The sequence below is a fragment of the Engystomops pustulosus genome, chromosome 1, assembly GCF_040894005.1.
Source record: "Engystomops pustulosus chromosome 1, aEngPut4.maternal, whole genome shotgun sequence".
In the NCBI taxonomy this organism is placed as follows: domain Eukaryota; kingdom Metazoa; phylum Chordata; class Amphibia; order Anura; family Leptodactylidae; genus Engystomops; species Engystomops pustulosus.
In genome coordinates, this window is record NC_092411.1 from 69,260,912 (window position 1) to 69,273,511 (window position 12,600).

At 39.5% G+C, this 12,600-nt stretch overlaps 1 protein-coding gene across 1 annotated transcript in view; it reads left to right on the top strand.

Moving 5' to 3' along the window:
• Positions 1–12,392, top strand: part of KNTC1 (kinetochore associated 1) — a 67,740-nt gene extending 55,348 nt beyond the window's left edge. Inside the window, exons 55-64 of the mRNA XM_072143999.1 lie at positions 463–598; positions 4,627–4,722; positions 5,040–5,096; positions 5,180–5,234; positions 5,329–5,392; positions 7,835–7,964; positions 8,604–8,693; positions 10,383–10,528; positions 11,807–11,897; positions 12,038–12,392. Coding sequence (XP_072000100.1) covers positions 463–598; positions 4,627–4,722; positions 5,040–5,096; positions 5,180–5,234; positions 5,329–5,392; positions 7,835–7,964; positions 8,604–8,693; positions 10,383–10,528; positions 11,807–11,897; positions 12,038–12,061 — 889 coding nt within the window. The 3' untranslated portion in view covers positions 12,062–12,392. The remainder of the gene's footprint in view (positions 1–462; positions 599–4,626; positions 4,723–5,039; positions 5,097–5,179; positions 5,235–5,328; positions 5,393–7,834; positions 7,965–8,603; positions 8,694–10,382; positions 10,529–11,806; positions 11,898–12,037) is intronic.
• Positions 12,393–12,600: the final 208 nt, after the last annotated feature.

Sequence of the window (12,600 nt, forward strand, 5' to 3'; positions counted from 1 at the left end):
TGAAATAATAAAATGCTGCTTCCTCTGATAAACTAAATATATGTTTTTAGGTAATTTTTATGTGTTCTACATATCCCCCTTTCCAACATGTACCATACTCTACACACCCTCTTCATGCTTGGTGGGTTTACCTGCTATATGCTTGGAGTAAAATTTGACCATAGTACATAAAAGCTAAGCTGAAGATCACTATGGCGGTTGGCAGCTATGGCAGCTCGGAACGAAGGTTCAAACATCCTAGGAGGCCCAAAATACAAAAATAATAAACCATTCTATTAAAATTAATAATTGTATGGTTCAGTAAACTGGAAAGTTATGGCTGTGGGTTAAAATTAGTATAACTACGATCAATAACAAATCAGCAGGGGTAGATGATTTTAGCAAATATCTGTGGTTTTAAAAACATTTTTTTTACATTTATGGAATATACAATGACTGCTTTCATATTTGTATTTTGTATAGGAATTACCTTAAATATTGCATCTATCTATCTGAATTTGAAATATTAAACATACCGTACACTTTGGAGTCATTCCATAGTAGTCCAAAAGAGGGAATGATCAAAGGCCTTTGGAAAAACCACAGCCATGAACCCAGGGTAAGTGGATCATTGTGACTACTCCAGGTGCTTCCATTGCTCAATGGGTTTCTCATAAAATGGCCGCTGATTTATTTTGGGAAGTCTCTGTGCAGAGGTCAGTGGCTATGTTAGGTTAAACTCAAGGTAAAAGCCAAACAAAAAATAGGCGTCTGAATGATATCTGGAGGAGTGGGGGGTTAAACTTTCAGTCTAAGAATATATGAGAGAAGGAGGAGTTGCCAGTCTGGGTGTTTTTGTTATATCTTTTGTACTTTCTCTTCAATTTGGGATACAGTTGAGAGAGTAGTTAATTACAAAATTTGTGAAGCAAGATGTATTATACATATTAACATTTTTTCACATTTCTACCTGCTGACTGCTTATACGGAGTCAATAAAAAAAAAATAAACTTAATACTTACCCTCCGGCACCCGGATCCTCGGCACGGTTCTTGGCGGCTCCTATTCTTTCTTCCCTAGCCGGCAGAGTGCATCATAGTGTGCACCCACCAGCAGGTCCCATGGACGCGACTCTGCCGGCTAGAGAAGAGGAGCCGCGCCGAGCATGGAGGGTGAGTATTAAGTTTATATATTTTTTTTATGTACTTGGCATACAGGGGGCTGGCTGGCCGGCTGTATACTGTATGGGGCTGGCTCTATACTGTATGGGGCTGGCTCTATACTGTATGGGGCTGGCTCTATACTATATTATGCTATATGGGGCTGGCTGGCTGTATACTCATGTATATACGGTAATTTTTCTCATTTACACTTGAAATAATACATCATTTACTGTGGATACATTCTGAACCCCCTTCCATTACTGAATTTTTTTATGCTAAATATCTCCTTCAGTCAGTGTTGCACACTGCAAAACTAAGAGCTTGAGGAAGATTGTCTGATCTGTATACGATTTGACCTTCACATACCATGAACAGTCTCGCACTGGCCTGCATGTGAACAGGTGGCTCCAGTGGTGGGCTTCTAGGTGGACCCTCCGTCCCTGGATGAGCAGTTCATGACCTGTTACTATTTGGGCATATGTTCAGGACAAGAGACTTTCAGCAGTATACAGACAAGCCTCCAAGGCTAGGAAGCAAACTACTATTTCAAATTAGAGATCGCTACATTTTAGGAATGTGTTAATAGATGTCTGGCATCATGTAATCATTTAATGGCGGGCCCCCATTGTGGATTCTACCTAAGCACCCCAGTCTGACACTGACCATGGAAGCCTTATTTTAAGTAAAGTGGCTTTCAATTATTTAGAATATCAGCAAAAAGTTATTTTTTCAGTAATTCAATTCAAAATGTGAAACTCGTATATTATATAGGGTCATTACATACAGAGCTAACTTTTTCAATTTATTTATGTTAATGTTGATGATAATGGCTTATACCACGGAAAAACCAAAAGTCATTATCTCAGAAAATTAGAATATTATAAAAGACTAACTGTATAAAATTACTTTAACAGAAATGTTGGCTAAATGCAAAATATGTACTTTACAGTAAATGCCCCCCTTTTGCATGAATGACTGCACCGATGCCGCATGGCACTGACGGCACTGCAGAGGTGTTACGGACGCCCAAGTTGCTTTGATAGCAGCCTTCAGCTTATCTGCATTGTTAAGTCTGGTGTCTTTCATCTTCCACTTGACAATGCCCCAAAGGTTCTCTATAGGGTTAAGGTTAGGCAAGTTTTATGGTCAATGAAGCACAACAGTACTGTTATAAAAACAGGTATTGGTAGTTTTGGCCTATTCTAATTTTCTAATTGAGATGGCTTTTGGGTTTTCCATGGATGTAAGCCATAATCTTCAACATTAACACACTTAAAAAAAGTTTGCTCTGTAATGACTCTATATAATATATGAGTTTCACTTTTTGAATTGAATTACTGAAAAAAAAACTTTTTGCTGAATTTCTAATTTATTGAGAAACACTTGTTTATATGTATTGTGTAGGTTTCCAGAGAATCTCTATTTGTGTTTCTTTCTGAAAAGTCTTCAAAGAAATTGCTAAGTAGGTGTAGGAGAGCTGGGTATGACAAGGTGACAGCGTATAGATACACTGAAATGCTAATGCTTATGTTTTTATTTACCGTATATACTCGTGTATAAGCCGAGTTTTTCAGCACAAAAAATTTGCTGAGAAACGGCCCCTCGGCTTATACACGAGTCATACAGTCATAAAAAATCTTTAAAAAATAATAAACTTATATACTCACCCTCCGGTGGCCCCGACCTGCGGCGCTGCTCCCCCGATGTCCGCGTGGGTCCTCTTCTGGCTCCCGCGGCCGTCTTCTGTCTTCACTAACTTCGTGCCAGGCGCCGCCATGTTTTTCCTCCAGGTGGCGCCTAGTATGACGTCAGCAGCGGCGCGTCATACTAGGCGCCGTCCAGGGGAGAGCAATGGCGGCGCCCGGAACGAAGTTAGTGAAGAAAGAAGACGGGCGCGGAAGCCAGAAGAGGACCCGCGCTGCAGGTCGGGGCCACCGGAGGGTGAGTATATAAGTTTATTATTTTCTTTTAATGCTGGGCTGTGCTGTATACTACTCGGGGCTGTGCTGTATACTACTCGGGGCTGTGCTGTATACTACTCGGGGCTGTGCTGTATACTACTCGGGGCTGTGCTGTATACTACTCGGGGCTGTGCTGTATACTACTCGGGGCTGTGCTGTATACATACGGGGGGGTCTGTGATTAATGCATTTCCCACCCTCGGCTTATACTCGAGTCAATAGGTTTTCCCAGTTTTTGATGGTAAAATTAGGGGTCTCGGCTTATACTCGTGTCGGCTTATACTCGAGTATATACGGTATTTATTGGTTTCTAGGAGCAATAACACAACACAATACAATACTCAATCAATATGTTCTGACTGAGCCAAAAGGAGTTGTCCAGCTCAAGCACAAAGCGCTTTTAATGGCACTTATAGGTTACCTGCCCCCAAACAGCACATCATCAGATAAAACCCAAGGGAAGCTGAAGGAAGCTATCTTTGACTTCTGGCACTAATAATAAGGGGGTAGGTAAGTTTATATTAACCCAAAGCAACATTGAATCAACTTTTTTTTTTCAAGCGAGACAACCCCTTAGACCACATAGACAATTTGTAGTTCTCTAGATGAAAACCTGTGCGCCCAGGTTCTGAGCTGCTCAGAATTTAATCAGCATAAATCATTGTTTAGAAAGTGTTAACCAGAGAATATACAACCTCAGATGTGTATTATCTCCCGTGTTATGTTGTTTACTAATTATTTTCCATATTTACAATAATTCATCTGATGCAATAAACCAGGAATACAGCCTCTTGTCACTCCCTTGTAATGACTCTCCGGGTCTCCCTTTCCAGAGAGGCAGTACATGTGCTGTTTGGCCGTTCAATACACACTGCTACTATTGAGGGGACTGGATTTTATTTTTAAGTACAGAAGCTTGAATCCAGCGCACAATCACCTGATGTAATGGACCTAGAGTCAGATTGACTTTTCAAGGCAGTGTAAAAAGCAATTCTTCCTTGTCGCTTGAACCTGAGGAATTATTACAAAAGCTGAGTAACAGGGTAGGGAAAACCAAATACAGGCAGTCCTTGGGTTACGTACAAGATAGATTCTTTAGGTTTGTACTTAAGTGGAATTTGTATGCAAGTGAGAACTTTTATACTTTATTTAAAATTTGTCCCTGTGACTATTTGATTTTCTAACTTTTGTGCTGGAAAGGGAACAATGACCAGCAATAAAGCTCTATTACAGATACCTTACAGCTGATCAATGCAGCCTAGGACTAAAGTAAAGCATGCAGAGATCTTCACCAGAGGTCATAAGGGGCAGAGAGGTCTGTTTGTAACTAGGGATCATCTGTAAGTCGGGGACCGCCTGTAGTAAATTACATCACTGGATACCCTAGATACATCCTGACTAATGCTCAGGACATTTTCTCTGGACACCATTGGCTTTAACCATTTTAGTTGCTTTTCCACGTCAACATAGATTGTAAATTGTAAAACACATATTTTGTATTTAAATTATCTTTTCCTTTTTAGGCTGTGAGATTGGTAACAGAACTTTGTTTAGAATACAAAGTGTACGACCCTCAGTTGTGGAGTGGATTATTGCAAAAGTTGCTGGGCTTTAACATGGTAAGATGGTAAAAGATAATATAATCCTTTATTAGTCCCACAGTGGGGAACTTATTATTTTTACACACAAATCCTGTATTTTACATTTTGATATTTCTAATCTAATTGTAATGAAGGCTATAAAAGACATGTTGAAGTGTCAAGCAATTTATTTCATTGAATTGTTATTTCTGTTCATGAACATGGCTTCAATTTATGTTCATGTTAAATTGTAATGTTACAAAGTTCAAGGACAGATGTATATAAATATAAATGTATATAAAACATGAATATCGTAAACCTGGATAAACTGCTATTCCTTGATTTTATCTTTACAGATGTCTTACCTCAGAAAAGTATTGGTAGCCATTACCGGCATTCACTGCCTCTGGGAGGTATGTATCTCGGCATCAAAGTTGGTTATAAATGAAAATAGTTTTAATATTTCTTTAGTCTTAACATATGCTTTTGTCTACAGGTGCCAAACTTCAGCAGGGCATGGCGTAGCGTTGTACTGGCACCATTTGCTTGTGGTATAAGCACATTAATATCATTTTTAAAACTTTTGAATAATATTTTCTGAATAGAAAATAGATCATTGTCTGAACTCGTTCTTTTGTTTTGCAGCTTCTTGCCCCCCAAGTCCCTCGCAGCTTGAGGAATGCTATCAGTCATTTCTTGTATTACTAAAGTAAGTGAAACAAATTATGTAAGATACATAAGGAAACCAAGTTTGCTACAAAACAAATGCTGGTTTCATATTGGAGAAATTCATGTCTTTTACATAGTACATATTAAACATAATCATTATTGTTGGTTGATTTAACTAGAATTTATTTCCTTTTACAAATATAGATTTTTGGGAAAATATATGCTTAAAATCTATCAAAATCGAGCATGATAAGCCAGGGACACTTAATCGTAGACTAGCATATTTTTACCAACTAAATTATGACTAGCATAATTTTACATCACAAGTCTGTTAAAGAGGAACTGTCGTCCTAAAAAAGCACTTATACTGCAACGGGCTGGCATTCTGAGGCTATGGGGCTGCAGTGTCTGCTAGCTTTATGAGAGGATAGCAGCTGCTTACTTTAGTACTCGGCTCCTAGTGCTTTTTTTAGGGTGACAGGTCCTCTTCAAGGGTGTATGGTGAGGCATCATGGGCTGAGCCCTATCCATACAAGACGGGTGTTCACTGCATATTGCAGCAATTGCCCACTGGTAATACATGCAAGCAGTGCTAGCACCGATCACGTGTTAACCTTTTGACTGCTGCAGGCATGGGCCATATCGCCATTGGTCATCACCCCTTGTCGTGTCATTTGGGAACGACGATCATTTGCTGCTGAAGATCTGTAACAATGTGCCAGTGGTTATAGGACCCTATGGGTCTAAACAAAAACCTAAAAGTTCAAATAACTCTGTAGAACTAATATATAAATTAAATAAAATCTTAAATCTGTTAGTTATTGGTGTTTCCCAAAAGTCCCACTCTATCAAAATTTTTTAAAAAAAGAACGCTCATTCACGCTGTTTAACCCCATAACAGAGAATAGCGCCCAAATGTATGAAATGCCACTTTATTGCCATTTTGCAATACATAAAGTGATCAAAATGTTGTGCAGTCCTCAAAATGGTAGTGATCATAACGGCTCACCTCCCTGAAAAAATTACACCTCACACATCTCTGTACATCGGAGTATAAAAAAAAGTATTGGTGTCAGTTAATGGTGAAATTAAGACTTTTTTTTATTTGGTAAGAAGGCTTTCGTTTTTTAAAATGTATTAAAAGACAATAATTGGACCAAATATTATCAATAAAGCTTTATTACAGTTACCTTAGAGCTGATCATTGCAGTCTGGGATTAGGAACACCTAACCTATAATTCGTCAATCTGAATCCAATTTTTACAATTTTCCCCAGTATATAGCCAGCAAGTGTCTGCCCCCTTGTATATAGCCAGCAACCTATGTCCCCCAGTATATAGCCAGCAATTGTCTGCCCCCAGTATATAGCCAGCAGCCTATGTCCCCCAGTATATAGCCAGCAATTGTCTGCCCCCCAGTATATAGCCAGCAATTGTCTGCCCCCCAGTATATAGCCAGCAGCCTATGTACCCCACTATATAGCCAGCAGCCTGTGTACCCCACTATATAGCCAGCAGCCTGTGTACCCCACTATATAGCCAGCAGCCTATGTACCCCACTATATAGCCAGCAAGTGCCTGCCCCCTTGTTTATAGCCAGCAGCCTATGTGCCCCCTTGTTTATAGCCAGCAGCCTATGTACCCCACTATATAGCCAGCAGCCTATGTACCCCACTATATAGCCAGCAGCCTATGTACCCCACTATATAGCCAGCAGCCTATGTACCCCACTATATAGCCAGCAGCCTATGTACCCCACTATATAGCCAGCAGCCTATGTACCCCACTATATAGCCAGCAGCCTATGTACCCCACTATATAGCCAGCAGCCTATGTACCCCACTATATAGCCAGCAGCCTATGTACCCCACTATATAGCCAGCAGCCTATGTACCCCACTATATAGCCAGCAAGTGCCTGCCCCCTTGTATATAGCCAGCAAGTGCCTGCCCCCTTGTATATAGCCAGCAAGTGCCTGCCCCGCCCTCCCCCAGGTATAGCCAGCTGCCCCCTGCCCAGCCTAAGAAAAAAACAAAAAACTCACCTTTTCTCTGTATTCCCCAACATCTCCTTAACCCAGCGGGTCCTCTTCTATGTTAAGCTCAGTCTTTGGGTCAGTCTTCGGGTCCCAACACAGTGCCATTGCATATACCACATGCCGAGGACATCATGTGTGCCGATGGCGGCTCACACTATGATGGCGGCAAGCGGCTGATGTAATGGTGTGTGCAACGCAGCCGCGAGGACTCGAAGATGGAGTCAGAGCTGAAGACAAAAGAGGACCTGCGAGGGGTGTCTGAAAGGTGCGTACAGAGGTTTTTTTTCATAGACTCGAGTGTAAGGTGAGTAAGGCTTTTTCAGCACATTTTTTGTGCTGAAAAACTCTGCTTATACTCGAGTATATAAGGTATTCTAAAATGAATCCCTTCAAAATTAGGGGGGTTTTATCTTCGACTGACCAATTATTTCTGTGGCTTTTCTAGGTGTCCTGTTCTTGCAGATCTGGATCTTGTAGGAATCGCTAAACAATATGCTCAGATTGATCTCCCAGCATTTACTTTGGGTTGCCTTTTGCTAATCCCATTTGTGGAAAAACGAGAACAACAAATTCAGGTAATCTAATTGATAAAAACTGAATGTAGAGGTTGATATACAGGTACTTTCCATGACTACTTTGTTACCACTGTTGCTTACATTGAAAAATTCATTAGGGCTCATTTTTTCCCCACCTTTTATTTTACTAAGCCAAAAAGTAATACAAGAACCAATTTTATTTGTGAAACAAACACAGTAGTGGTTTGTCTTTGTGGTCCAAAGACTTTCTCATGAATGCATTGCACTCTCATATCCACTGCTTCTAACACTTCCTAAGAACTAAGGTCAGAACATCATAGATGGCAGGCAGTTCATTAAAATTACCACTTTTCTTAATTCTGTCCCCCCTGCAAAGTTTGTCTACTGGGCAATATCTGATAACTGGGCTGATATAACCTTTCATACACGTTTTTCTCACATTTAATAGGGGCCTAGCTGCTCCATTCATGTCATTTTAATAGAGTGACCGTGCTTCTTCACAAGCAGGAGCCCCACATATTAGCAAGTTATCACCAATTCTGTGGATATGGAATAACTTGGTGTCTTAGTACAGCACATTTAAGGACTTGCACTGCAGAGGCACAGTCAAGCTTCAATTTTATTCATATGTTGATGTTAGTTGTTTGGTTTTTTTTTGTCTTTTTACATTTAATGCAGGGCTTTCTAAATGCCTGCAACCCAGAAACTGTTATGCTTCAGGTAGAGGACTGTATGAATACAGGAGAAGTGGCCGGTGTAGCTTCACAGGTAAGTCTTTTAGAGGTAAACATATCATGGTTACATTATTGGAAAAAAAAATAATGGAAGCTCAACAGAACTGGTTTTATAAGCTAGGCACACATAGCTTTTAATTACATCTAATCTAATTAAATCTGGCTGTTTTCAGACAGGCATTACCCCTGTTTTGGGAGACTTCTAGAAACTGTGACAAAAAGTTGTATTTGGTAATTTTGGTCATCTTTGTATATCATTATCTTGGTTGCACTCCTTATGTTGATGGTTGTCAGGGATAGGGATCCGACCCCATACAGACAAATAATGATCCTGGCAATTCAACTGGTTGCTTGCTCAAGTGATTGATTTTTTTTTTATTGTGGTATAAATGTGTGTGCAACATTTTGGCCCCCTTGAGGCCTTTGTCAAGCACTGTCTCCTGCTGGTAAGGGAAAAAGAGCAAGAGGGCGTGTAGAGCGTGGGTGTATAGCACAGGTGTGCCTGCTCTCTCTCGCTCTCTTTCACTTGCCAGAGGCTGTCAGTGCTTGACAAAGGCTTTTATAGTGCAATAGAAATATCACTTGAGCAAGCAACCATTTGCAGTGCCAGGATCATTATTTATTTGTTGGTCATCTTTGTTTTAGTCAATACAAAGAATCTCCATTAAAAAAACTTTCAAATATGGATAGATCTCCGGATCATGCTCATGCATTCAAAATCTCTGCATGGGCTATAAAACTGAATAAAAATTGATTAAAGAAGAAATGCAGTGGAATGACGGATCTGGGTGGGACTTTAATCATTGCTTCTATGACCGTTTTCTGGCGTAGAAGCACTGAAATAATCAATTGCGCCACTTCCACACCATGGGGTTATGGAGGTCTACGGTCACAGGCGGAGTGGGCCGGCGCAGAGTGTTCCTGAATCTTATATCTAAAATAACATCTTCATTGTGTTTTTAAATACAACCCATCTCTGTGATCCAAGTCCTCTTTATCATACGTCTGATCATAGGAAGTACAAGTACAAAAACCATTCATTTAGCTTCCCTTTCCATAAAATATATGTATAGCGCTAAGAAGGGACTACTTCTCCAACCATCTTACCTGAAGTCCAAAACTGAATTCTGTATTCAATCCATGCCCTTGCAGAGTATTTATAGAGCAGTAATGCAACATGGAGATCTGGATTTAAAGGAAACCTACCATTTAGAATGGCAGGGGTAAGCTGTAAGTACCGAGCACAAGCTCAGGGTGAGCTGGTGCCGGTACTTATTTTCGTTAGTGTTATAAACCGCAGTATCACGGTTTTAACACTTTTTAAACTTTAGAGCAGAAGAGGCTTCGGCACTGCGCGCGACCATGCGCGTGCAACGTCTCCGGTATTTCCTATGTAGGCGCGCGCACGATCGTGCGCACGCAGCGCCGAAGCGTCTTCTGCACTAAAGTTTAAAAAGTGTTAAAACCGCGATACCGCGGTTTATAACACTAACGAAAGTAAGTATCGGCACCAGCTCACCCTGAACTGGTGCTCGGTACTTACAGCTTACCCCTGCCATTCTAACTGGTAGGTTTCCTTTAAAAGAGACACCAATGAGTTCTAAATCCCCAACACCGATCACATGGAAAGCAGTATCTACCTTTCATACAAGATTCTGTCTCTCTATGCTGTCATATTCCAATAATGATCTTTCAGTAGCATTTCTTTTTACTTTTGTCACAGATAAAAAACATTATTTTGGACAGTATGATTGAAAAGGAACACTTTGAGAAGTTCTTGAAAAGTAAATGCTATAATGTCTTAAAGATGCATGCGGTTCATTCTAATCGCATCAAAGAGCTGTCAGATTACCTTGTAGACAGAAACTGGTAAGTTGTTGACCAAGTAACTATTACTGTGAAATGCTGTGAATCCATTCAATAGTCAAGTATCCACTAGGAAAATATTATAGTGCACTTCTCATTAAATTATAGCAAGAACTTTACACTTTCAATATAGTTTAAGTTAAGCAGCAAGCGCCCGCTGCTCTATTCATCTCTATGGCACTGACAAAGATTGCTGAGAACGGCGTTCAGCCATCTCCAGATGCTCAGGTCTATTTGGGGTCTCAGTGATGGGACCCCCACCAATCAACAAGTTAGGCCCTATCCTGGACAGAGAATAACTTGCTACCTACGAATGGAGAAATCCTTACTAGTTTTTAAATTAGGATCTTGTAAATTCCACTAATTTAGTAAAACCGCATTTCCCATTATCCCCCCCCCCCAAACCTCCCCCCTTCCCAGTGAATGTGTATGCTACCTTTTACTCAGATTTTCACTTTTCACACAGGTGTACGAGTGCATAGTGATAAAATGGCACTGATCATTATATATGACATCCTCTACAGCTTTCTTCCAGACACATCAAGGCAGGCATACTCAGCAAGCGAGTTGTGACACTATATCCCTACTGCCTGACCTAAGATTTCCAATTGTTATTAAAAAAACAGCAAGTTAAATGCTCACAAGCCTTTTTCCACCTAAAATTATTTAATCATGTGTTTACATACAAAAACATTATGCTAAGTTAACCTCAGGTGGTGTGACGAACTAGGCTCTCTTAACAAAGGCGTTCCTCGTGGAAGAAGCTGGATACATATTTTTTGTGCTACTGTATATACATAAAACAATATACATTGTGTCAAAGTATATCAAGCAGTTCTTACTGTTTTTACATTATACGCCTAACTATCAATAATAATTATTCCATGTATTAAGACCTATTTATAACAGCATTGAAATAAATACATAAATCTATCTTTCTACTTTGATTCTGCAAATTATCACAGTGCTTGGTGTTAAGTTGTAAGATTAGTTGACATTTTGCCACAACTGATGCGGGTATGTACACACGGCTAGTGACCGTTTCCATTCCAAAATCTGTACTGAAAACAATAGGCTGAAGTCTCCCTTTGACATCCTTGGAGTGCAGAACTAGAAACCAAAGAATTAACTAAGGCTCATACTTGGCTTTCGTTAGCAGATTCAGGGAAATCTTTAAAGCTGTACAAAAAAAGTTTAGTGTGAACTTACCCTTATGATATTAATTATTCATTTTATATTGCAATATATTGTATAAAGATATTATTATGTACTGTGTTACAGCTGGGATGATGCAGCTGAGCTTGTCACAGAATATCTTAAGTGTCGTGGGAAAGCCATTCCAAGAAATGCTACATCCCTGGATATTGTGAAGGTAAAATCTACAAAAACTTTATACACTCAGTCTTTTGTATTTCTGGATATATCTGTACTTAATAGCCTCCACTGTTTTGTCTGCTATTACAAACATAAACCATTTGCTTGATTTCTATCATTTTTTTTTTTTTTTTGCAGGGTTTTCTACAAGAACAAGCTTAATACTTCTTAAAATTGTGACTAAGAAGGAAGCAAAGAAATAAAGTACACATTCATTTCTAATTTTTTATACTAGTACCTAACACTTTAGCACTGTTTATCCCATAACACACAGTTTAATGACTTGGGGGGATCAGAAACCTAGGTTTCATGATATATGGTGTTCTTTTTATGTGTCTCATCATTCTGTATATTAAACATGTGTCTGTTTCCTCTGATATACAGACTGTATATACAAATATTAAGAATATAGAATTTCCTCCTCTGTACATATTTGTTTAATATTTTCTTTTCATTTTCACTGTCTTGTATACAGCATGTTAATTCTGAAATAAATTATATTTAAAAGTGTTAATTGATCACCATCATTATGTGTTTAGTGGGCACAGGTGTTTTTTATCATTAGAAGATGATTGCTGGACATTACGTTCTGCTGCTTGACTGGGCTGTGTTTTGTCCCTATGGCACAACTATGTGGCACAGTCACATAACATTTTGCTTTACACACTAGTCCAGATTTATCAGTCTGTTTATGTCAGAAT